The 25,061-nt window shown below is 43.6% G+C and overlaps 1 protein-coding gene across 1 annotated transcript in view; it reads right to left on the minus strand.

Annotated features, from left to right (window-relative positions):
• The window catches only part of LOC144762928 (calpain-13-like), a 441,560-nt gene that overhangs the window by 24,017 nt on the left and 392,482 nt on the right, over positions 1-25,061 (minus strand). Inside the window, exons 15-18 of the mRNA XM_078648230.1 lie at positions 15,496-15,553; positions 13,936-14,006; positions 6,558-6,626; positions 3,669-3,744 (exon numbers count right to left, since the gene is read on the minus strand). Coding sequence (XP_078504356.1) covers positions 3,669-3,744; positions 6,558-6,626; positions 13,936-14,006; positions 15,496-15,553 — 274 coding nt within the window. The remainder of the gene's footprint in view (positions 1-3,668; positions 3,745-6,557; positions 6,627-13,935; positions 14,007-15,495; positions 15,554-25,061) is intronic.

Raw genomic sequence — 25,061 nt, forward strand, 5'->3', positions numbered from 1 at the left:
CCGGTGGTGCGCATGTTCCAAAAACACCATAAAGTTAGATGCCACATGAAGTTAGGAACACTCAGCCAATCAGGATACAGCACATCCAGTGATCACGTGCTCGCCGCACAAATGGAGATCCTATCCACTGGCCGGCATTAGTGTCCGTACAAGGTCGAGACCCACCTGCATTTGCAATCAGGTGGAAATAATTTATGGATCCATGACTAGGCCCTCATTTCTCTTCCCAAAAAAATCTATGAACTGTTTGATGAGGCTCCACAAAATGTATATAATGGCACACAAAACTATTGCACTATGAGACAGTCCTCAGACCCCGATCAACTCTGTAACTGTTCCCTCGACCAAAGTGTTTGGCAGAACAGGAACAGTTGGTTTAATCAAACACCTCTTGTCTTTGGTTTTTCAAGGTAAATTCACATTCGAGCAACACCATATCTTGCGTTCTCTCTTACATTAGTTCCTTGGCAGCCAAGGGACAATGGTGCCCTGGCAGCCAAGTAACAATGGCGCCCCGGCAGCCAAGTAACAATGGTGACCCGGTAGTCAAGATGACTTATCAAAGTTACTAAAATGTTGCAGGATAGGAAGAGGCAGTGAAGACAGCGACCGGAAGACAGGCAACTGCATGGTGAGTCAAGAACTAACACTCATGAAAAGGAGTAGAGGGTTTAGATTAAGTACGATTGTACTGGGAATAAGACAGAATGCCACAAAGAGACAGGTTCAATGAGTGGGCAAAAAGAGAGGGGCACATAAGAAGAGAGTAAGACAGTGGAATAAGACTCTGTGGAAGAGTCTTGGATTAGGAAGAGCTCTAAGTTTAACAATATGTTTCGTAGTAAAGGTTATTGTATGTTACGTTGCATTTAAAGTCACTTTTAATGGAAAATGTGGTGTTCCAAAGATTTAGGGCCAGTTGTAGGTAATCCCAATTTACCTATTCTTAAATACCGAATTTTAACGATTCGGTATTTAAGAATAGGTAAATGGGATGTAGATAAATTTTCGGTAAAAATTACCGAATCTGTAAGATTCGGTATTTACCGATTCGGTAATTGCCATTCATTCCTATGGGCCTGGAGGCCCATAGGAATGAATGGCAATTACCGAATCGGGAAACATTCAAGGGTGCCAGGGTGTCACTTTGACACCCTGTTGCACCCCTGAATCGTGCTTGTGTGCAGATGTGGCACACATACATGCCCTAGGGGCATGTATGTCTGCCACATAGCACAGTTGAAAATGCACAGATTTGCATTTGCAAAGGTATTCGTTATTTACCCCCAACTTATAGTTGGTGGTAAATAACGAATCCTTACAGGTGAAAAGCACTCACTTAAGTGCTTCCTACATTTCAGATTCGGTAATTCACCTACATCCCAAATGCCTAATATCGGTCGGTAACAGCCGAAATTAGGTAATTTCGGCCATTACCTACCGGTATTAGGGTTCCTACATCTGACCCATAGTGTCTTTTTAGTTTACAAAGGTATCAATTTGTGTGATTCTTTCAGGACACTGCCAAGCAGAATTTGCTGACAAGTTATTGGGTCGTGGTAAGTAGCCTGAACTTGTGGAATGGGTATTATTCATTTTCAGTTTTTCTTAATTTTGCAATTCGAATTGTTCGGGCCAGAATTTTTATCAGGGGTAAGAGGGTGAGTTATGATAAGTAGCAAGATAAGGAACCTGCATGAGACATATCACAAAGTCAAGTGAGAGTTCTTCCTTAGACAGATTCAGAAGTTCCTTAGGAACTTTACCTATGTTGTTGCATGAACTGTGAGCACAGATGAAAGATAAACACGGAATGTGGTTCTATGGAGCCTTGCTTGGGAGCTGGAGGGCCATCAAACAGCACCAGAAGAAGGTAGGGTCAAAGGAGTGGTGAGTAGCTAATAAAGGACAAGTACACACCTGATGTCAAAAGAAACATTACACACTTGTTATAGTATAGGAACAAATTGGGGAAACAGGAAGAGAGGGGCCGTTCAGTTCAGAAACTGTAAAATGTCATGACAAGGAAAACCAGGGCAAATAAAATTGCAAAAAGAAAAATCAGAAGAAACAATGGAAAGAAACGTGTTGGTCTCGAGTGACTAAAGGCAAACAGTTGCTGAATGCAGGTAAAGGACATGTTATGCGGGCCAAGAAGTCTGTTTCCAGCTGCTGTTTTCAGAATATCACCAGTGACATCAACCCTCAGCATAAGAGTGTCAAAAGTGGAGACCTGACCCCAACCTCGAATAGACAGACTAATGGATAGTTTGTGTGGTACACCAATATATCAAGTAGTGTGCACGTGGCATACTGTGATGCTCAAAGGTAGTGATTCTGAAGAATACAACACACATATGGGAAGTGATTCCTTCTTTCATGGGATTATGTAAATTACAGGGGTGACAAATAATCTGCATTTCACAATGGATAATGCTGATCAGGAGTCTCCTGGGTGTTCAAGGCCATGGATGCCCTTCGTGTTATTATTCTTTGCTGTTTTTGTCTAGGTTTTCTGTAGCGAGGTCTACATTGACAAGAATTATCAATGTTCCTTTCTGGGACATTTTTCATGACATAGTGTAAAAAGTGGGCATATGAACATGAGTGTAACCTGTGAAGAAGCAGGCTCGAGAGACAGAGAGTAAGTGGCTTGCTATCTTTAATGAATTGCAAACAGCATTGTGGCAATGCTTGAGATGGGTGAGTATGAAATTGTCAAGGAGGATGAAATGGACATACCAACAAGGGGGAGCAGTACAGTTATTCAGCCAGGCCCTTTGCCCCATGCAGTGTTCAATGTGGAAATAGATCAAAGTTAGGTACTGATCTATTGCATGTTGTCCAGAGACAATCCTGTGAGCCCCTCTATCAAACGGTCTCGCTTTCAGCGCCATGACCCCTCGAGGCACATGTAAAGGTTATGCAAAATGATTTCACAGCATGAGGAGAACATGGACCTTCTTGCATGGGAAAAACGGACCATGGCAAGATCGGAGGGGGAAGAAAATAAGGATTGGAATCAATAGGGCAATAACCAGAATCTCATATCTATTGATTCCAGTGTGGCATCTTCGAACAATGCTACTCCTGATAATATCCTAGGCATAAACCACTCTCATTCTGGCATCATCTTGTGTTGAAGGTATATATGGTGTGATGAGCATGTGTGGTGGTTGCTGGTTTCAGCTCCAAGGAAGAAGGTGCTTTCAGTGTACTATTGGCCTCAGGGTTTGAGAGGAGTCCAAACCAGGCAGAATCCACATGTTAAAGTGGAGTTGTTGTCATTTTCTAATAGTAATGGAAGAGTGGAAGAGTCTGTGATTCACAAATATACGCTCCATGCACCTATCTAATTTGCATAATAAAGCTATGTTAACAAGCAATGTTTACTCCTGATAAATGGATCACTGTCGACACATGGCGGGGAGCATAAATAGGAATTTCCTGAGACGGGTTTAATTTTTTCTTGCAAAAAAAACCAAACAAACATCAAAACCCGAAAGTTAGCCCTCATATTCCTAAAGGTGGTCAGGCTGCCCATCACTATGAGATATCCTGTGACTAAGAGTGCCACTCATTTCAGCAGCATAGGCGATCATATCAGACTGTTCTTCACATTATCAGTGACAGCAGATGGATACAGAAGACTGCAATGCACTTTGTACCTGCTTCCTGAACTGCATTCTGCAAACCAGACATATCGATGGACTTGGACTGGTGCACATTGCTGTTGAAAATGTTCTAGAAAAGAAAAAAAGAACAACCAGGATGAGCTGCTGATATGTTGTGTTGGGAGATGACTTTACACACTGTTCTAGATGCCCTCACAGGCCTTTATAATGCTACATAAATCAATGCAGAGCTTTGTGTTGCTTTGCGCTTACGGAAAGTGTCAATAATGCCCCATGCTTCATGGCAGAGTGCACACAGCTATTTTGACAACGCGTGCTATCCAAATGGTCAGACCCTGCCACTTTCCATGAATATGATAACTCACACTGCTGCTTTGACTCACGCCAATCTACTCAGCCTCGACTAACAAATATACCCCCAGATGCATCAAGAACCCATTTTGCTATTACTTAATAGCGAAAAATAACGATTCGCTATTAAGGAATAGCAAAATGCAATGCATGAAGAAATCACAAAAAAAAGAGCGATTTCTTAAAATTCCTTAATTGCGACTCGCAAATTACGATTAAGGAATACCTCCCCATTCATTCCTATGGGCCTAGAGGCCCATAGGAATGAATGTGAAGACATTCTCAATTTGCGAATTGATAATGCGATTTCAAGGGTGCAGGGGTGTCCAAAGGACACCCTGTTGCACCCCTGAAATTGATCTGTGCACATATGTTGCGCTTAGGGCAACATATGCCATATGCCCTTAGGGCATGTGTGTGCGCAACATGAAACTTTGAAAAATGCACTTTAGTGCATTTTTCAAAGTTTTCGCAAACTACCATGAAGTTCAACTTCATGGTAATTTGCGATTCCTATTAGCCAAATCGCTATTTTTTAAACTTTAATGCATTGAAATTAAGGAATCTCAATTTGATATTCCTTAAATGCAAGAAATCGCAATTTTGCGATTTCTTAATTTGCGATTTTTGCATTTGGGATGATGCATACCAAATGCAAAAATACCGGTCGCAAAGGGGCAGATTCTGAGAATCTGCCCCTTTGCGAGCGGATTTTACCTTGATGCATCTATGCCATAGAATGTAATCTGAGTATAACTTTTAAGAGGTAAGACGGTCCCCCATCTCCACTAAAGCCTTTCACAGGGATTCTCTGAGCACGAGGTCAAAAGCAGACCAAAGATCCACAAAAACTACGTACACTGACCAGCTTTGTCAGCAAAAGATATTTTTGCACCAATTAATAACGTAGGCAGAGTGCCAAATGCCTTATGCCCAGTTGCATTACTCGCCTTGTAGGTTATGCAACGGAGCTAGAATGAGGCATGAGCAACACAAACACTCCTAGGATTCCACACAAAGCCACATCCACTAAAGTCACGCAAAGCAGCCTGAACTGTTTTTTCTTGGAACCCTAGTACCTTATGAAATTAAGGACAAACCATGTGAAAAAACTAAATTGTGTGCCTATCCTACCCATAGCACATGACATTTCTACACTACACATATTACGCATTTTACACTTCAGTGATTGTCTTCATGCAGAGGTTTGTATTGGAACGTGTAGCTACCTCATCTTTGCACTGTAGCGCAATGCTCTATCGTGTTTAGCGCCGGGCAAACAAGGCATTGTAGCGCAACCAAGGGCATTGACATCTTTGAGGCGTGACGCATAGTAAGTATGGCCCTATGCCGTATGTGCCAGCCTGCCTTTACTATATGCCTGGAACGGTATCCAGCATAATAAGGCCAGCCTAAGCATTGGGGGTGCCTGTTGCATCAATCTTTTTGGCATCCCTGATCGCTAAATGGCCTCCTTCTCAGTGAATTCCCTCACTACCACACTCCAACAGGGCCCCTCACCTCTCCATAGCCCCTCTCTGACATACATTTAAACAATTTTATAGTGCTACTCATAGTTCACTCACACTTAGGGGCATATTATCAAGGGGGTTTATCTCCGCTTTTTTGGCTTTAAAAGCCAAGAAAGCGGAGATAAAATATCTCCCTATTACCTAGCTGTCTCTAACACCAGTTAGCGACAGCTAGTAGGAGATAGCGACCTTCTTGGGCCCCACTTTGCATGTCAGTGATATTTATCACTAATGACATACAAAGTGGAAGTGCCAAGATGTTAGCGACTGGAAACAGTCGCTAACATCGCTATCTCCTATTACCAACTTATGGAGATATTCGCGCTAAGCGCGAATATCTCCAAAAGCTAACACCTGCCCTGAGCAGTTCTTCGCCATGTTATCCAATGGGAGGTGGGTAACATGGCTAAGAGCATTAGCTCGGTAATGCATGAATATCGCGGACTTTTCAGCGATATTCATGCATTGCGGACGATTTTTATCGCATTTGCGATAAACCTTGGTAATACCAAGGTTTATTTGCAAATAAAATCGCTGCAGCTCAGCGGTAAATTTTTGTCTCTAACCAAGCAATAGTGATAATTATCGCTATTGCTTGGTAATATGCCCCAGAGTTCTGTAGTTTGCATGGTATACATTCCTTGCAGTAGGCAAATTAACTCTCTGCACTACTTTAAGCTGAGTCAAAACTACCACTAGACAAAACCCTGCAATCTCTCCAGCAGGAAGGTTACTCACCAGAGATATCGTGACATTTGTATTTGTGCCTGATAACTGCTGGACACACAAGGAACTCACTTTCAAACCCATAAGTTTTTAAAAACAACGCCCCCCTCATGCCAGCGCCAGGCTGCAACGCCCTAAAACCGGTCCTGCCGCAAACAGCACTTCAACATCTGAAGTCCTTTCAGCCAAAGTTGTTGCTGTTTTAAATGTCGCTCTCTTTAGCCATGAATGTACATCATAAATAAAGGGCTGATCTGTAGTAAAGAGCACGTTCTTTTAATGAAAATGTCAGTCACATATAGTTCTCTTGTACCTTGCACATATTAATACGCTTCCAGAGGCGCTCAAATTCCTGCATGTTCAGCCTTCCGTCAGCATTGAGCTGTGCACTGATGTAAGGAATGCATTTATTTATTTATTTATTTTGAAGGTATTATATAGCGTGAACAATACCCTTGCGGAGATCAGAGCGCTTTACAAGGTAAATATGGGAAACAAACAAGCATCTAGTAAATAACATACTGTTCAATACAAGTCCAGAATAGGGTGACCAACTGGCATTGGTGCAAATTCAGGACGGTGAGTGTAAAAATTCAGGACAAAGGGTCAGAATTCAGGACACAAATTCAGGACAGGAGGTCAAAATTCAGGACAAAACTTCAGGACAATAGGTACGTTTTACAGACACATCAGAGGTCGCGCAATAGTATATAAGTAAGCCCAGCCATTTCCAAACATATTCAACCATTTGCAAACCTATCCATCATGTATCCTTTCATCTATCATTTCACTTATCCATCCCTTCATCCATACCCTCATCCATCCTTTCACTCATCCTCCATTATCCATCCATCCATCCATCCACCCTTTCACCCTATCCATCTGTACACTTATCCATCCACTCTTCATCCCATCCATCCATTCACTCATCTATTCAGCCATTTACCCTTTCACCAATCCAGCCATCCTTTCACTTACTAATCCTTCCACCCATCCACTCTTTTAGTTATCCATCCATCCTCCCTTTCTCTCTCCATCGACCCTTTCACTTAGCCATCCTTCCTTCCATCCATCCATCCACCCACCCATCCATCCATCTACTCATCCATTCATGAATCCATCCATTGACCCTATCACTCATCCATCTATCATTTCACTCCTTCACACATCTATTCATCCTTTTGTCCATCTACCCTCCCTTTCACTCACTCATCCATCCTTACATCCACCCTTTCACTCATACGTTCATTCATTCACCCTTGCACTTATCAATCCATCAATCCACCCATCATTTCACTCATCCACCTACCCACCCATCATCCACCCACCCACCATCCACCCACCCACCCACCCACTCATCCATCATTTCAACCACCCACCATCCAATCCACTGATCCATCCTTTCACCCACCCACTATCCACCCACCTACTCATCCATCCATCCTTTCACCCACCCACTCATCATCCCTCCATCCATCCTTTCACCCACCCATCATCCATCCATCCATCCGTCCTTCCCCTCATCATCCATCCATCCTTCCCCTCATCATCCATCCATCCTTCCCCTCATCATCCATCCATCCTTTTCCCTCATCATCCATCCATTCTTTTCCCTCATCATCCATCCATCCATCCTTCTACCCACCCACTTATCATCCATCCACCCCTCCCCTCATCATCCACCCATCCTTCCCCTCATCATCCATCCATCCTTTCACCCACCCCCTCATCATCCATCCATTCCCTCATCATCCATCCATCCATCCTTTCACCCACCCCCTCATCATCCATCCATCCATCCTTCTACCCACCCACTCATCATCCATCCATCCTTCCCCTCATCATCCATCCATCCACAACATTGGGGGACAGGAGCCATCACAGGCGGGGGGGGGGGGGTGGACTGGAGCCACCACATGGGGGGACAGGAGCCATCACTGAGGGGAGGGCAGGACCCATCACAGGAGAGGGAACAGGATCCACCAGGGTGGGCACAGGGGTGGGCATGCAGTATTCTAGTATCATCTTGGGCTCCTCGCCCCCTCCTGCACAAGACAACGAGAAGACAGGCTCTCTGTCCAAAATGCCATCCCCCACTGTGATGTACAGTACTTCCAGGAGATACTCCAAGAGAACTGATTTAACTGATTGTCCTCCACACTTTGTTAATCAGTGTGGGTGCGATGGTGCCATTTCTTTATTGTATTACATTATAAACTGCATGTTTGAAGAACCGAGGTTTGCTTACAATTTAGTGACAGTAATTACGCTCTGTGAAAAGAACCACGTGCTGCCTCGGTGTAATCAGGGGTGTAATCTGGCCGAATCTAGGATGTTTGGGGCCCTGGGTAGAAATGGAATGTGTGAGCCCCCCTCTAAATAGCAGAGACATGACACATTCAGGGCTGTTTGCATGTGAATAGATGTCGCTGCTCCTGAACCTGCAGCCCCTCCCTCTCAGTCACCTTCGAAGCACCTCTTAACAGGTCATCAAGGGCTGGAGTTGTGAGGGTTGCCATCCCGCTGTGCCTCTCCAATGCTGCTGAGTATCTGAGGAGCTTTGGTGCAGCATCGGAGTGAAGAAGGGAGGTGGGTGCAAGCCGTGGCGGCTTTAGGGTGGGGCAACCGGTGCCCTGTTAAAATGACGGACAAATGGCGTCCGTTAAAGAATCCTTCACGGACAACGGACAGACGGCCGAAATTACGGACTGTCCGTGAAATTTACGGACGGTTGGTCACCCTATCCAGAATCGTATAACCACTTATATGTGTAGGATGGAAATATATACATGCAACACATTGTATTTTGAAATTAGCCTAGGACTCTATCTTCTCCTGAGGGATTTTTAAATATTTGGAATGGCTAATGTGCTGCGCATTTTGTAGAGCTGACCAAAGACTAGTTAAAGAAAAACGCAAAAACGCTTCAGAATGTAGCATCCAAGCAATATGAATATAGAAATAAAATATATTGCAACATATGAGTTTCAAACTATCGAGTATTGGAGAGTTAAGAATAAATCATATGGATTGGCTTGGGGGGGGGTGAGTGAAAGCCGTAGTAGTTAGGTTTCGGCAAACACCTCATTGGTAAACGGATACCCAGTGATGAAGCCGAACCTCCACCACTGAAGACTTTATAAATACAGGTGGCATAAGGTGTTTTCTTCATGTGAAGGTGCTTGATTAATTACAATTACAAAATGTGTTACTGATTTGCAGTCGAGTATTGATTAGGCAGTACCAATCAATAAAACCAATCTAATTGTATTTGAGATTCAACGCTTGCACATTGCAGCAGAATAGTGTCCTTCACGGTGCGTTTTGCATAAAATATACAACGCATTTTGTACCCCGGGGGTCATAATGTAGAAAGTGCACTGGGGCACAACAGGCATGTAAACACTATTTTTACTCCCATGGGGCACTTTGGTATTACTTGTGCTAAGAGATGCTTGTGCAGCCCCTTCTGTAATGCAGATCACGCAGGTGCTATGTGTGCATCAGTGCCGTCTCAAGGGGGCACTCTCTAATTTGCATGGAGGGTACTTCCCTTTCATGCCATATTACAGAGGGGGCTGATGCAAACAAACCTTCAGGAGAGTCAGTGCACCTGTAGGCATCTCGTGAAAGGTGAGGAAGAACTCCATCTGGTATCCCCTAGTAGGCAGGTGCAGTCACCCACTACACCCGACTTTACTCCCCCTTTTAAATGCATGCAAGGTTGCTGCCTTCACAGAGAAAGGCGGACCAACAAATCCAAACATCTGGTCTACCTTTCACTGATGTGCTGTTCCCAATGCAGTGGCGGCTTCATGTCCCCACTCTTAACAGCACTCTTTGCTATGCTACTGCTGTGCACCGTCCCGCTTTCCTCACAGCGCACACACTCAACAGTGTGCCACGGCCCTGAATTTGACGGTGAGTTGTATCTGCAAAACCAACCATTGCTGCTTTTTATCTGCCTTTTTGTGCCTTTCCTTTTAAAGTGTACGAATTTGTCAGCACAATTTTGAGTATAGTTGCACTTTTGACTGCCATGCAATCATTGGCTCTCATTCAGAGTTCCTTAAAATAGACCGGTACCTGGAGAAGAGGGGTGCAGTGAATGACTCATATTCAGAGTTTTGCAAGCTAGAACCGGGCTCATCATGTCTGTTCTGTGTTCAACATACTAAAATCCACACATTTAGCCTTTTTAAAATACATTTCCCCTGGGTGTGATCTGCCGAAATCTGTTAGGAGCAAATAGCAGGGGTATGATTATCAACACACCATTTGGAATTTCGATTCCTAGGCAAACAGGAGTCTGCAAAAGAATGGGATTTACTCTCTGAATTCAGACTTACTGTAATGAGCTGTGGAACAAGCAGGTAACCATCTGCAAATAAAGAAACTGCCTAAAATCACATCAAGCTTACATTTTCAAGCTCATTTTTTACAAAAGTTAAACGGTGATTTTTTTGTTGTTTCAAAGTTGTAACGTTTTGCCCAAGTTTGTTACAAACACCTTTTGGGATTGTTTGTCCTTCTCCTCACACTGCCCCATCTCCTGTCAAAGTCCTCTCCCTACCATTACTCACTCATCCTTCACCTCTCACCTTTACCTTGCTATGCTAACCTGACAATGTGAAAATGTGGAGCTGCCTTTTTCTTCTGAAAAGTGGGAGGGAGTAGAAATGGGAAGAGTCAGACCTATATGTAACTGTCTCTTCTCCGGTCCTACCAGCTTGTCAGAGGCTAGTAAAACGAATTTACTTCTCCTAGTACCTTGCTACTCCCCTTTTCTCGCTTAATCCTTTCTGTACTAACCTGAACTTTATTTAATGCAGCAGGGACAATGAGCATATATAGACTTGTCCTAGAAAAAGAGCCATAGGAAAAATAAGACAAACCTACAAAGACTCCAACACACCTGCCGCTAAACCTAAAGATGTCAACTTCAAACGCACAAGCCACTAAGCAACTGTCTTTCACTTCTCACTTAAAAAAAATATATTCTTAAAAGTACCAAGCTTTTCAAAGATGTGCACCACCCTTCTCTGTACACAGTAGGTGTAGGGCGTTTCACAGTCGCGTGGTGGCATTGTACATTTTACCAGCACCGTTTCCTACTAGGCTGGTCTTGTTCCACAGCTTTTCACACGTGTTCATTACGTTAAATCCCTCCTTCTACATATTTTGCAGTCCATCGAGAGCAAAAAGGAGTAGGAGGAAGAAGATTGGCAGCAATTAGAGAAAAACATCTTGGTACTCACAGACCTGCCAACTCATACCCTGTTACCGTTTGTCAGCGATTTCGGCTTCCTTCACACGGTCAACCGGTGAGGAGCCAAAATCACACGGTGGTAGGAAAGGCGAGCTGGCAACCACTGCATATGGTGGATTTCTAGCTCGTCTTTTGTGGCTCTAAACAGCAGATGTCCATTAAGAAGTGTGAAAAAAACAGGACATCGGCGACAGTCTCATCAACACCTTGAAATGTTTTTGGGGGAGTGGTGGGATTGGTGGAGGGCAGAGTGCCTCTTAGGTAGCTCTCGGCACCAGGCCACATCCCCACATCACACAGGGAACTTTATTTACAGGTTGGCAGATCTGTACTTAGTTTAACAAAAGGAAATCCAACTGTGATCACCTCGGTGAGCAAAGATAGGCCTGTTGTGCGCTGATGGTTTGTTTGCAGATCAGGTCAGATATGACGAACAAAAATACTTTAATCTTTACCAGGAGCTTGAAAATCGCATTGTGGAACATGGATGGATTTCACAACCCCTGTACAATATTTGTGAGCTTTCATCATCTGTGTTTAATGCTGTTTTGCATTCTTTATCGACTATAAACAAATACAGTTGTGCTCAATAAGCTAGAAGGGTGATTTGTCTCTGTGGGGAATCAAGCTCATGACCATGCAAAGGTTCCTAGGTGAATTATCGATTATCTCTGTGAGGTTTTGCAAAATTAGCCATTTCATATTTCACTACATTTTGCAACATTGCACAAGATTTTAAATATAATACATTTCTCCAAATTTTTGACCATGGGAGACTTGTTTCACCCCAAAATGTTTTCCGGAAAACATTTTCTCCTCATGGCAGTATTTGTCCGGTATCTCTAGTGGCTTTTGAATGGATTTTAGGCTCTTGGATTCTATTTTCACTCCAGATACCAGTAATTAAACTTGGAAGTAATTTACATACATTCACTAGGTTTTGCATATTCCTACCTAACGGTCAACGTATATAAGGCAGTGAGGCATTTTTTTGTGTGTGTTGTAACTAAAATATGCATCAATTTTAGTTGGCCTACACAGAAAATCACACGTGTTGCGATGGGGCTATTGCAATTGAAAATAAATCATTATGATATGTTGCAGTGGATTTTTCTGGCTTAGAATTAACTAGGCCTTAGTGAGGCCTCAAAACCATCTTGCTTATATATTTTTTGCTAGAGACTACATGCAGCAAGACATGAATTATTTATTTAAGTATGAAATAGAACTCTTGAAGACCTTTTAGGAAGCCTTCTGCTACGTCTTAGTGTTCGTCCTGCTAACACACTGTATTGCATTCATTCACTGTTGATTATCTAACATTAAGTCTGAAAGGGCAATCAATATTCATGTAGTGTGCTAGTGCTGAGATGGTAGGGTTATGTGAAGTCTAGAGAATAATGAATTATGATTTATTGGAATACTGTTTGCACCATGCTGACTTTGCAATCTTGTAATATCTCATACAAGTAAGCTGTATATAAGATCTTGAATTTTAGGTGAGCCGGATTTTTTTCTTATTATTAGGGATGCTGTCTGATTTCCTACTGATTACGATGCACCTTTGAGAGTTAGCTAACTTCTAATTTTTTACTTTTATTTTGTACTATTCCTATTACCGAGAGCCTTCATGGCAAATGCTTTTTATGTATTTAATGAGATTGCTGCTGCATTTGCCTTTTTTTTAAATGTATGTATTGCACTTTATTTTCTAATAGACCTATATGTTTGTTCTTAATGTTTATCTCGAACTCCGTTTGTGAGTCAGTCCTTTATTAATGAATGTACTTCTTAAATGCAGTTCTGAATCTTGTCTCTGAGGACACATTCCCTCATAGACTTTGAGGTTTACACCATACCCAGTCCACCCAGTGTTTAGGCGCGTCACTGTCGTGCTGATTTTCTAGGGTACAACGCATCCTCAGCAGCAACCACTTTAATCATTTTACTGTCACTGTGACTTTATGATTCTATGTGTTCAGTCAAAAGACATATTTACAATCTCCCTGATTATATTATTCTAGTAGGGCAATTAAGTCTTGTAGATAGACTGAAGGGTCAGAAAAGAGAAGCAAACAGGAATGCTAAAGGGAAGATCCAACTCCATTGCACAGCACTGGGCAGCAATCATGGGATTAAGGGCAGGATGCAGCAGAATGGTCCACCCCATTCCAACAATGAATAAACATGCCCTACATGAGGGCAAGAACACCACTAACAATAACTATGAAGACTTCAAAACATTCTGCGCTTCTGCAACTGATGTGACTTGTCTCCATGAAAGGCTAATTGAAATGGGATGGGATTTCCATTTCAGCAAATACAAGTATTTTGATTTCAGTAATTACTTTCTAAGTTGTTTTTTACAGCACTCAGCTAAAACTAGTGAACAAACTATTGACAAAGTTCATTAAAAGGATACATCCATCAAGGTTAAAATTCCTCTGCATGCATCCAAAGTGAATCCTCCTTCAACAGCAGGAAATGTTTGATCTAGGAAAATAGAAGTGTTTAGATAATGAATGTTAAACAGATTTAAAACAGTATTTCTGGATATGTATGTAAGCTCCTAATCACACAGGCAACCCATAACAAGAAGGGATCAGATGGAATGGGGCAAAACTGCATATTTATTTCAATGTGCTTGGAAAGTAAGTGAAGTAGAATCATGCAGGTCATTGTAGCTTGTAGTAAAGAACAAGTATCGCTATGCACACTATTGGAAACGGGACTGTTTTGCAATGAAAGGGGAGAGTTGGGATCTGAACAGTGACTGTGACTGAAAAAGGCCATGACAACTCATTTCTTAAAGGGAAATTGACTTCAGAACTGAACCTTTTTCTCACTCTTGCTAGCATGGCGGAGATACCACAGCTTTGCTAATAGAAATACATGGGGTACATTTAAGTAAAGTGCAACAAAATGAAGGCACTTTGATTAAGGTATCGAAATTTAAAGAAAAGGGACTTGGGGTTACTCTGGGTGAAACACATATCTTTAGCTCCAGCAATTTATTTTCAAAACAGGAACAGGAGTGCATCAGTACATTCATTTTTGGCACTGGAAGGTAATATTAAGCCCCCTTTTTACTTCTTCCGGCCAAAATATGTCTTTTGGAAATTAGATGCATGTAAAATGCTCACTTGCAGCAAAATTGCCCATGATTACAGGAAGTTTCATCACAAAAGTGCAATGATAAGGGATGTCTAGATCTTCGGGACTAGTTCCTAAGACAGTAGTCTATGGGTTCTCGTTTTTGGGAATGGCCGCAACTCCAGTTAAGATCTAAATGGCCCTCGTGATTTTCCTCTCACAAACCTCTCTCTGTCCAAAGGAATCTCTTAGAACAGGAGACATGTCCCACATGAAAAGGTGAACTGCCTAGTTGTAACTGGCAAAATGGTTTTGCTCCAAGCACTCCCAAGCTTCCTTTTCTCCAGGGTCTTAGCACCATAAGAACAAATAGGCTTTTGTGGCAGAATCAGGAACTTTTTCTTAGGGGCCAGCTCAAGTCTGGTGACAAGCTCCAGGGAGAAATCATCTAGTCTTTGCAATGCAATACTGAGCTGGATACTTTTCTGGTAGTAAAGGAGGTTTCAGTGCAATGTGAAAGGAAATGTTATTTCCATCTTCTTCCCCAGCCATCCTTCTTTGTCAGGGATGGAGGAGTAACAATGAAGAATTGAATCAATGGCCAGGTGTACTAAAAATCAATTTTCAAAAAGTTGTCGTAAAATTGTGCATCAGTTTTTGCGAATCGATTGTGACAGCAACCCATTGCTACATCCAGTGACGAACTGTAGTTTAGAAGGGTTGCCCTAAACAAACCCCTTCCAACTTGTGATCCAGTGTCCATTTCTAAACTCATAGTGCAGTTCAGTAATTGGGTTTAGTAAATGCCATCAAGACACATTTAGCCGTAGCAAATCATTTAATTTTGAAGATCACAGAATTTGTAACCACAAAATGGCTCGAATCTTACCATGAGAGATCATGTCGTTGAGAAGCATCTGCAACTGTGAAGCATCTATTTCTGAGCCCTTCGGAAATCAAGGAACAGTGTTTAGAGCATATCAGTTTCACAGTTCATCCTCTTTTTATGGTGCATAAAAGATAGACAATGATTTTGCCTTTGCTGCTGATTTTAAAGTAGTGAACACAGACAATGCGTGCTGAGGTCAATTATTTCTTGGCATCAAAGGCTAAAAGGGACTACATTTAAACCATGGTGCTGATGCAGATGTCATTACCAATAATATTCCGATTTTTTACACTAAATATAATTGGGACCCGTGGGATTCTGCGATTGCTTTTTCTACCACTTGATTTAGTGTTAAAAAAAACACAGAACCAAGAACTTTAGATGACGTGAAAAGATGTGTGCAAATACCATGTCCATGTAACAGTCATATTCAGTTCAGTTCAAATAACTTTATTTGATTCTTTAGAATCATAAAAGTTTACATATATACACAATACAAAACAGTTAAGAATATTTAAAAAGTTTCCACATGTTCCCTTCCATAAATCATGGTATACCAGTAAAAAATGCAAACAACTTTTAAAATCATCTGACCCATCCCCAACATAATTTATACAATTGACTAGTTCTAGATGATACCTACAAAGATTTAGATTCCTTTTCACAATTCATAAAGTTTTTAGATTGAAAGTGCGGTCTGCATAGAGTGAGCAAAACAGCATAAAGTGCATTGTGCTCTGTTTGGCCAGATTGTCGCAAGGACAGGGGGCTAGTCTCTCACATCAGACAGCCTGTTTAGGATAGGTCACTAAAAATGCAAAGTGCCCAACCGAAATCTGGTCAACAAAAACGGGATCGTACATGTAAGGTAAAAGACAGATAAAATTTCTGATATCTTAACACCCCACCATCTAACATTCCCCGATCCTGATTAGACATACTTAATTCAATACGGTATGCATTGTTAATAATCGTTTTCAGGTTAGGTTGGAAGGTATCTGGATTGTTGTAATGTTCGTCTAGGCCAATTTTATAGAAGGTATGCTTGACATAACATAGCCAAGGGAGTCACATTGCGTTATCCAAGTTCATACAGTCCTTGAGGATACTCCTAGAGAAAGTCAAATCTTCTGAGGACCAGATTTTCACCCATAAGATCAATGGTGGGATATTTATACTATCTTCCACATATTCCAGGCCCACCTCGGAATGACAAAAAAACGTTGAGGAACTACTTGGGAACATTAATAATCTTTTTAAAAATGTATTCTCTAAAACCTGAATCTGGTGACCCCACACTCAGGCCCCATAGGCAGCCACTGATAAGCATTTTGACTTGTATAGAGTTATCATTTCAGCTACTGGCTTGTGTCCTAATTTACAAGCGAAACAAAACAGCCCCTCTACTGGTCTGTTGGGCCCTTGTCAAGACTAGGTCACCCCACTTCAATTTATTGTTAAAAACATTACCTAAATAGGTAAAATTGGGCACCTTCTCAATAGTCTTTCCTTTCACAGTGAAATTCCTAGTTTTTTTTTTTTTGCGGGCCGCAGACCATGACAAAGGATTTACTAACATTTACTTTAAGATCCAATGCTAGCATGAAGTCAGTGAAGGTGGTCCAGGCTTTTTGTAGGCTGTTAGCCGTTAGAGTCATTAAAACCGTATCATCAAACATATGATAACAGGGGGACCAATTTACCATCTATTCTTGGAAAATCCAGTTGCTGTTTAAACATGAATAATTCAAGGCCATTAGTATATACAAGGAATAAAAAGGGGGCCAGGATGCAACCCTGGTGGACTCCCTCCGTAGAAGCAATGGGCTGAGTCTTCTCTCCTCCTGGGCAAAGAGAACAGCTACGGTGGTGGGTTCATGCAACCTGCGTAGCAAGGTGATGAGGGGTTCTTCAACAGTCATATTCTTTTCACCAATACGTAAAGTAGGTATGCAAGCAATCACATGAAGGAAACTGATACAGCAGGAGTGAAGGTGGTTCACAGAATGTGTATCAGATTAGTCAGATCTGCACAGTCTCACTATGGCACTAACTGGTCTCAAATTGTGGTTATGTGTCTGTAATTTCTATTGTCTGCTTATTTTCATAAGAGATGTCTGAGAGAGTGCTGCGTCTGAAAGATTCTTGTCAGCACACAACTCTTGTGATGTCATCAATGAAATGTTGATGCTGGTGTGAGAAGAAAGCAAGTTGATGATCCATTTCTGGATGGCTACCTGCGGAAAATAGGCCATGTCTGAAGTGACAGACTCAGAGGCCAGGTTGCCACAGTAGCTTCCAGGTAACCCTGATGAAGCATTTTTCTCACTGAGGGAGATGCAAGGTTCCTAAATCCTCAGGTGTGTTTCAGTGAACCAACTTCCTGGATGGATCCTAAGATAACTACTATTTGTGCTGAACCACTGGTATTCACACAGTTATGCTTCACTGAAGTAAAGGAGATATTATTTACTTTATTTACACAGAATAAATGACAATGCTCGGTGTTAGTGTTAGAGAGGTTTGAAAGCATGGGAGCCTATTTTAATCAATTGAAACAGAGCAGGAAAGAAATCCCTGAGGTAATGCACACATTGACTGTAACTACACGGTTATGAGGGGGAAATTAATTTAGAATTGCTCTAGACAGGTGTATTTATTCTCATTAAAACAATTGTGTTTGGAATTCACTCTGTTGTAGTCAGCCGCGGTCGGTAGGGGAGTACCCGCCGGGGTGGTGACGTGGGGTGGGGGAGGGGCAGGGTGGGGGTTAGTAATGTATGGATAATGGAGGTTTGCAGGTAAGTAAACATTTAAATAAATCAAACGAATTTCGTTGCACGCACTGCATTGCATTTGGGGATGCAGTGTGTGCAACAAAATTTGTTTGATTTTTTTATATCCTGGTCTGGATGATGTGCTGACAGTGTTAGAGGCATTTTCCGAAGCGGAGGAGACTTTCCATTAGAGTTGTGTATCATCAGAATATTAGTGAATCTTGATGCAGTTATCTATTAGTAGAGCACCTAGTGTCTCCATGTAGAGATTGAAAATGACAGGAGACAGCTTGGAACTGTGGGGGATTCTGCAGGTTAGCTGAATGCGGAGCTCGGTAATGGTTAAGATGGAGGAGGCGCTTTGAAGTGCCTGCATATCGAAGCGAGTGAGGTGCAGGAATCACGGTTGCCACACATAAAAGTAAGGAAATGATGCGCCTGCAAGCATTAGCGGACACGGACAAATCGATTTGAACTTTAAATGCAAAAAGTCACTGCGGGGCGGCGATAAACAACTGTGATGAGGAGCGCTAGCGTCCAGCACAAAATGGCGGATGGTGGCCGTTATTCTGCGATGACGGAAAACATAAGCATGGCATCGTACACTAACGTGGCGAACTAGATATACAATGCACTGCACCTGACTCTATATAACGTGGGCTGTACAGTATAATTATCATCGCTGTCATAGCGAATCCCGCAGGCTGCATATGTGGCTAAAGGACATAATTATTGGGCGCCTCTGAAAGATGTCCGAGACCCACTGGCAGAAGAATGCCAGCGGAGGGTCAGAGGGTGTATATAGAAACTGGCAACGCTGTTGAGACCAGAGAGTCTGGTATAGCTGCATAATTGGTTCCCTTCGCTTGCAGATCGGGACAAATGCGTATAGCGGTGAGGTCTGCTGCCCTTCACGTCGCATGTTGGTGTGGATGGGAGGCGAGGCTCTGTGAGACAACACAATACATCGGGGGCAGAATAGTGAGCAGCGGAATACCATCGCAGGCAAAAAAGTAACGCAACCCCTCCCCCACGTTAAGAACGCGACGTAGTATCAGGTAATCCCTGGCGAACACCACATGAGCGAGTGGGCGGCACAAGTGAAGAGTTGTGAGCTGTTGGCAGACGCCGCCGATTAGCCAGGTTTCGGCGAAGCAACACAGTACTACAAGGGCAGATTAGCATACTGATGATTTCCTGAGACCCTCCTGCGCATTTCAGCTTTGATGTGTCCCTGTGTGTACACCACCCCAGCTGGGAGATCCAATGCTGCAAACTCATCTACGTATAAACAACACAGGGTCTTGACTCTTCACCCAGCAAGGCTAAGTCAGATATAAGGAATAAACAACACAAATGCCAATACTGGACTTGACTTAAAATTTTTTTTAGTAATCGCTATATGAATCAAACATATCGGTCCGTTTTTTCCTAACGTCACAGACCAGTGAGGGCTGTATTGTACTTCATTATTAACAGCGCCTCCCGCTGTCCCAACTTCAACTCCATATCGCCGCCTCGGGGATCGCAGTCAATTTTTGAGATGATAGTCCAGCGTAGGTCCTCCTCCCTATGTTTTTCTGATAACCAATGTTGGACCAATGGTGCATTGGGTACTTCTCTTTTTTGTTATATATATGTGTGTGTGTGAATGTATGATGAATGGACTAGTCAATAGTGTGGGTTGGATGTGTTGTAAATATGTACAGTGATTATATCTTATTGTAATTGATTGTCTTCTTATTGTATATTTTTGTATATGCACCTTAAAAAGTACTTCTTAGAAACAAAAAAGTTAAAAGTAACTACTGAAATAAATAAATAAATTATCTAGTGAAGTTAGGAAAAATGGACCGATATGTTTGATTCATATAGCGGTTACTAAATTTTAAGTCAAGTCCAGTATTGGCATTTGTGTTGCAAACTCATCTAGGCTGAATCATCCCATGATGGCGACCCGGGGGAGAAAAGCTGAGACCTAGCTACTTTTGTATGATGCCCGGTGGAGCTACCTCGCTAGCTTTGGGGGAGATTGACTTTGGGCTCCCTCCGTTGACTATCACCTACCCAGCCGGACTTCGGGCTAACGCTCCCGCGTCTCTCCTGACCTTACCTTCCCCAACACTCCCCCCTCTCCGCTCCTACTCTTTCCAGCTTCTGTACTCTGCCCTCACATGCCCTTGCCCTTTGTCCCCACCCTGTTTCTCTGTGAACCTCTTCCCTCGCTTCTTGAGACTGAACTATTTTGTCTGATGCCCGATGGAGCTACCTGGTTTAGCTATAGGGGAGATGGGCCGTCGATTCCCTCCTTGGTCGTCACCTACCCAGTCGGTCTTTAGACAGACTTCCTTTCGTCTCTATGGTTGTCTCTTCCCTTATCCTCACTCTCTCTCCTCCCCTACCCCCCACTACTTTCTCTCTCCTTTCTCTCCTCCCTTAATGTATTGCTGATTGTTTGATTTAATGTTTACTTGTCGATCTTTTTCTGGTATACTGTTGAATCACTTTGTTGCACTTCCTTTTGTCTCGCCTGTCGTCTCCTCCTGCATCCTCCCTCTATTTATGTCTCTCCTTCCCTCCTCTCTCAATGTATTGAGACTGAACTATTTTGTCTGATTCCCGATGGAGCTACTTGGTTTAGCTATAGGGGAGATGGGCCGTGGATTGCCTCCTTGGCCGTCACCTACCCAGTCGGTCTTTAGACAGACTTCCTTTCGTCTCTACGGTTGTCTCTTCCCTTATCCTCACTTTCCCTCCTCCCCTACCCCCCACTACTTTCTCTCCTCCCCTAATGTATTGCTGATTGTTTGATATAATGTCTATTTGTTTGATCGTTTTCTGGTATATTGTTGAACCACATTGTTGCACTTCCTTTCTTCTCTCCTGTCGTCTCCTACCGCATCCTCCCTCTATTTATGTCTCTCCTTCCCTCCTCTCTCAATGTATTGAGACTGAACTATTTTGTCTGATTCCCGATGGAGCACCTTGGTTTAGCTATAGGGGAGATGGGCCGTGGATTGCCTCCTTGGCCGTCACCTACCCAGTCGGTCTTTAGACAGACTTCCTTTCGTCTCTACGGTTGTCTCTTCCCTTATCCTCACTTTCCCTCCTCCCCTACCCCCCACTACTTTCTCTCCTCCCCTAATGTATTGCTGATTGTTTGATATAATGTCTATTTGTTTGATCGTTTTCTGGTATATTGTTGAACCACATTGTTGCACTTCCTTTCTTCTCTCCTGTCGTCTCCTACCGCATCCTCCCTCTATTTATGTCTCTCCTTCCCTCCTCTCTCAATGTATTGAGACTGAACTATTTTGTCTGATTCCCGATGGAGCACCTTGGTTTAGCTATAGGGGAGATGGGCCGTGGATTGCCTCCTTGGTCGTCACCTACCCAGTCGGTCTTTAGACAGACTTCTTTTCGTCTCTCCTTATTGTCTCGTCCCTAGCTCCTATCCCCTCTCCCCTGAATCTCTCCCCTTGCCTGCTACTCCGCCTACCCCCCTGTCCTTTGTGCCCTTTGACTAAGCACTCCTTCTCCCCTTGTTGGGGAAAGATCCAATATTTATACTCTGGAGTCTCAGCGAACCCGCTGAGTGAGTCCACTGCGCCAAGGGAGCCACTCACAGCTGAGGTATGGTATGGCACCCCTTGCCAAAACACTCCCTCTCCCCTTTTTGGGGAAGGATCCAGTATGTAGGCCTTGGAGTCTCAGAGACCCCTCTGAGAGAGTCCACATGCGCAAAGGGAGCCTCTCGCAACAGAGATAGGGAAGTGATACCACTTTCCCTGGGATCACAGCTTACTGGACTTTGGACGTTGCCTTGACTCGTCTACCGGTTTGTGTCCCCGTCACCCTTCCCCTCCTCTTCCCATGCTGTGTCTCTCACCCTCCCCTCCTTTTTCCCGCCTTCATAATCTGTCTACTTACCCTACTCCAACCCCCCTCCCCTGAATCTCTCACCTTGCCTGCTTTTCCCCTTACGTATTTGTGCTTATTGTTTATCTTGACCTTACAAGTAACTATATTGCCACGCTCTAAGAACTATGTAACCTTTGTAACGATGTAACCTGTAACTATGATCTGATGCTCATGTAAAGCGCTCTGATACCTCCGGGTCTAGCCAGCGCTATATAAAACTTTTAAAATAAATAAATAAAATAAAAGGGATCTTTTGGGATCTGTTAGTGCCAATGTGAAGAATCTGATGTTGGTGAGAAAGATAGGAGGAGAACCAGTGAAGGACCAGTGAAGGACAGTGTTGGTGAATCCGATTTCAGATTCCAGGTTACATATGAGGGTGGGATGGTGGACTGTGGTGAAGGCAGCTGAAAGGTCAAGCAATATCAGAAAACAGGGGTCATCTTCATCTGTGGTCAAAAGGGAATTGTTTGTGGTGTGTAAGGTGGTGGTCTCCATGCTGCAACATGATCTGAAACCAGACTGGCATTCGTACTGAGGATGGTTATCATTGATGTGACCTTGGAAATGAACATAGACTACATTTTCAAAGTTCTTGCTGATGGTAGGTGAGTGATGGACTAGTAGTTGGCAAGGTAATCAGGGTCCAGTGCAGGTTTCATTAGGAATAGGAGGATCTGGCTTGTCTTGAGAGCTTCTGCGAAGATGACTTTAGTGGAGGAGGACTGGACAATGGTGAGTATGGGTGAAAGAGCATCCCCAGCGAGAGCTGTTCTGAAGGACCAGACTAAGATATCCTCTCATAAGAAGTGGCTTTGAAAGAGTTGAGTATGTTGGAGAGGTCTTCAAGAGATAGGGCTGTCCATTGCGTGATTCGATGAAAAGGGATGGGTGCAATCGATGTATTGTCAAAGCTTCTGTATTTATTTCATGGAAGAAGTGGCTGATGATATTGCACTTTTCTGAGGAGTAAGGAATAGGTGGGTTCACCAGAGGTTGATGATGTGCTAGATTGTCTTGCTTCCGTTGGTGGCTTCATTATTATTTTTTTTTTTATAAACCTTTATTTGTACAGAAAGGATATACAAAACTGGGCCTACAACCAGACCGGCCGGCCACGACACGATAGAGCAGTCAAGAAATACTGAAGAAAAATATACAGAAACAATCGTAATGGTGTGCAATCAATACGGTCCAAAAAAGGAGGGGGGGGGGGGGATCCGAACGGCCCACAAACAGGAATAAAGAAGGTTAATTTTATAATAGTACAATAAGGAGTATAACAGGCTCGGATACAGCATAAATGAATCCGGGTTCCCAGAGCAAACCATTGGCTATAAGAAAACTAAAGGGCAGCAGTGCGGAGAAGTGTCACTACAGCATACATCAGTACGAAAACAGATGTGGTTAATCCAAATCAACATTCAATCAGACTCATCTTATGCACAACTACTACCCAGTAGTACATCGGAAACAGAACGAAGGAACTGGAATATTAACATCGCTAGAACTAACCCGTCATACTAACCTTTGGGAGAGAAAGAAGGAGAAGGGGAGGGGAAGGAAGAGGGGAAAAAGAAAAATACAGACTAAAAGAGAAGAGCGCCGCGCCGAAACAAGCATCCCGTAGCAAGGTCACAGAAAAGAGCAGGAGTATTAGCAACAAGGAGGGGATGGGAGTCGCCATTGAAATGTAGCATAGCCACAAGAAGGAGAGCAGCGACGATACAGACCCCATCCCAAACATACCATGGGAGGCAGGGACAGACGCAGCGCTCCTTTAAAGAGACACAAAAGGGCCATAGAACTAAGGAAAATAAACCAGCAAATAAGACCCATCCCACCCATCCCACCCAGCACCCCTGCAGAAGGCTACGGCCTACCCCCCCAGCAGCGTGCCTGTCGCCCTAATCCAGAACCCGAAATGTAGTAGAGACAAGAGAGAGAAGAGGAAGAAAGAGACAAAAAGAAGGGCATGACGACAAAAGAAGTAGGAGGGAGGAGTAAAGGAGCAAAGACAAAACGGTCGGCCTCAGCCCACCGCCCAACCATACAATCGTAATACGTTTAAACAAAAACGACACAATCTCGAGCGTCATAAAACTTACAAGGGGGTCACCCACAGCACTATGTATACGGGAAACTGCGCCACGGATATGTACACCAGAAATTCACCGGGAGCAATGTATCTCACCCCAGGCCTTTCTTGGCCACAATTAACATCCACCCCAGGACAGCGGGAAGTGAGCAACTCGGTGCGGGGCAATCACACGAATGAAAAGAAGTCCGATAAAGACGTAGGCCAGGGAGGTCAATCCATAGGCAAGAGAACAAAAGTCCGGGTATGCAGTTCAAGTGTCCCAACAATGTTAACAAGGGCAGGAAAAGACAGGAGTTCAGTCTCGCCGCTCGGGAAAGCGGGGGCTCCCCTGCAGCACAGAAACCCGACCTCATCAAGGCAAAGACATGCAGCAATCCACCATGCCTCTCGGGCACTCGAGCAGGATAGGACCCCAGCACGACATCCAGGTCCCCAAACTCCAAACATTGAAGCGCAGGAGGTTCCAAAGTCACTTGCATGCATACCTGTCGACAAACAGCTGTAGTAGCCCTCATCGCTGCCGAGGGGGGTGAGGCAGTGGCATCATTGAGACGAGAGGAGACCGTGAGGAACCGGCCATCTAAGATGGCGGCGGACCGCACCGATCCCCCAGGGGCATCGGGGGCCAAGGCCGCATGCAAAGATCGTAGTGCGTCTAGAACGTCGCCAATGGTAGGCTCACGCACACATGTCCAGGCCCCCGTGCAGTCCAGCAACCCAGGTCCGCCGTCTTGAGGATATCCACGGCCTGGTTCGACGGCCGCCAT

Source organism: Lissotriton helveticus, chromosome 6, assembly GCF_964261635.1.
Source record: "Lissotriton helveticus chromosome 6, aLisHel1.1, whole genome shotgun sequence".
Classification (NCBI taxonomy): domain Eukaryota; kingdom Metazoa; phylum Chordata; class Amphibia; order Caudata; family Salamandridae; genus Lissotriton; species Lissotriton helveticus.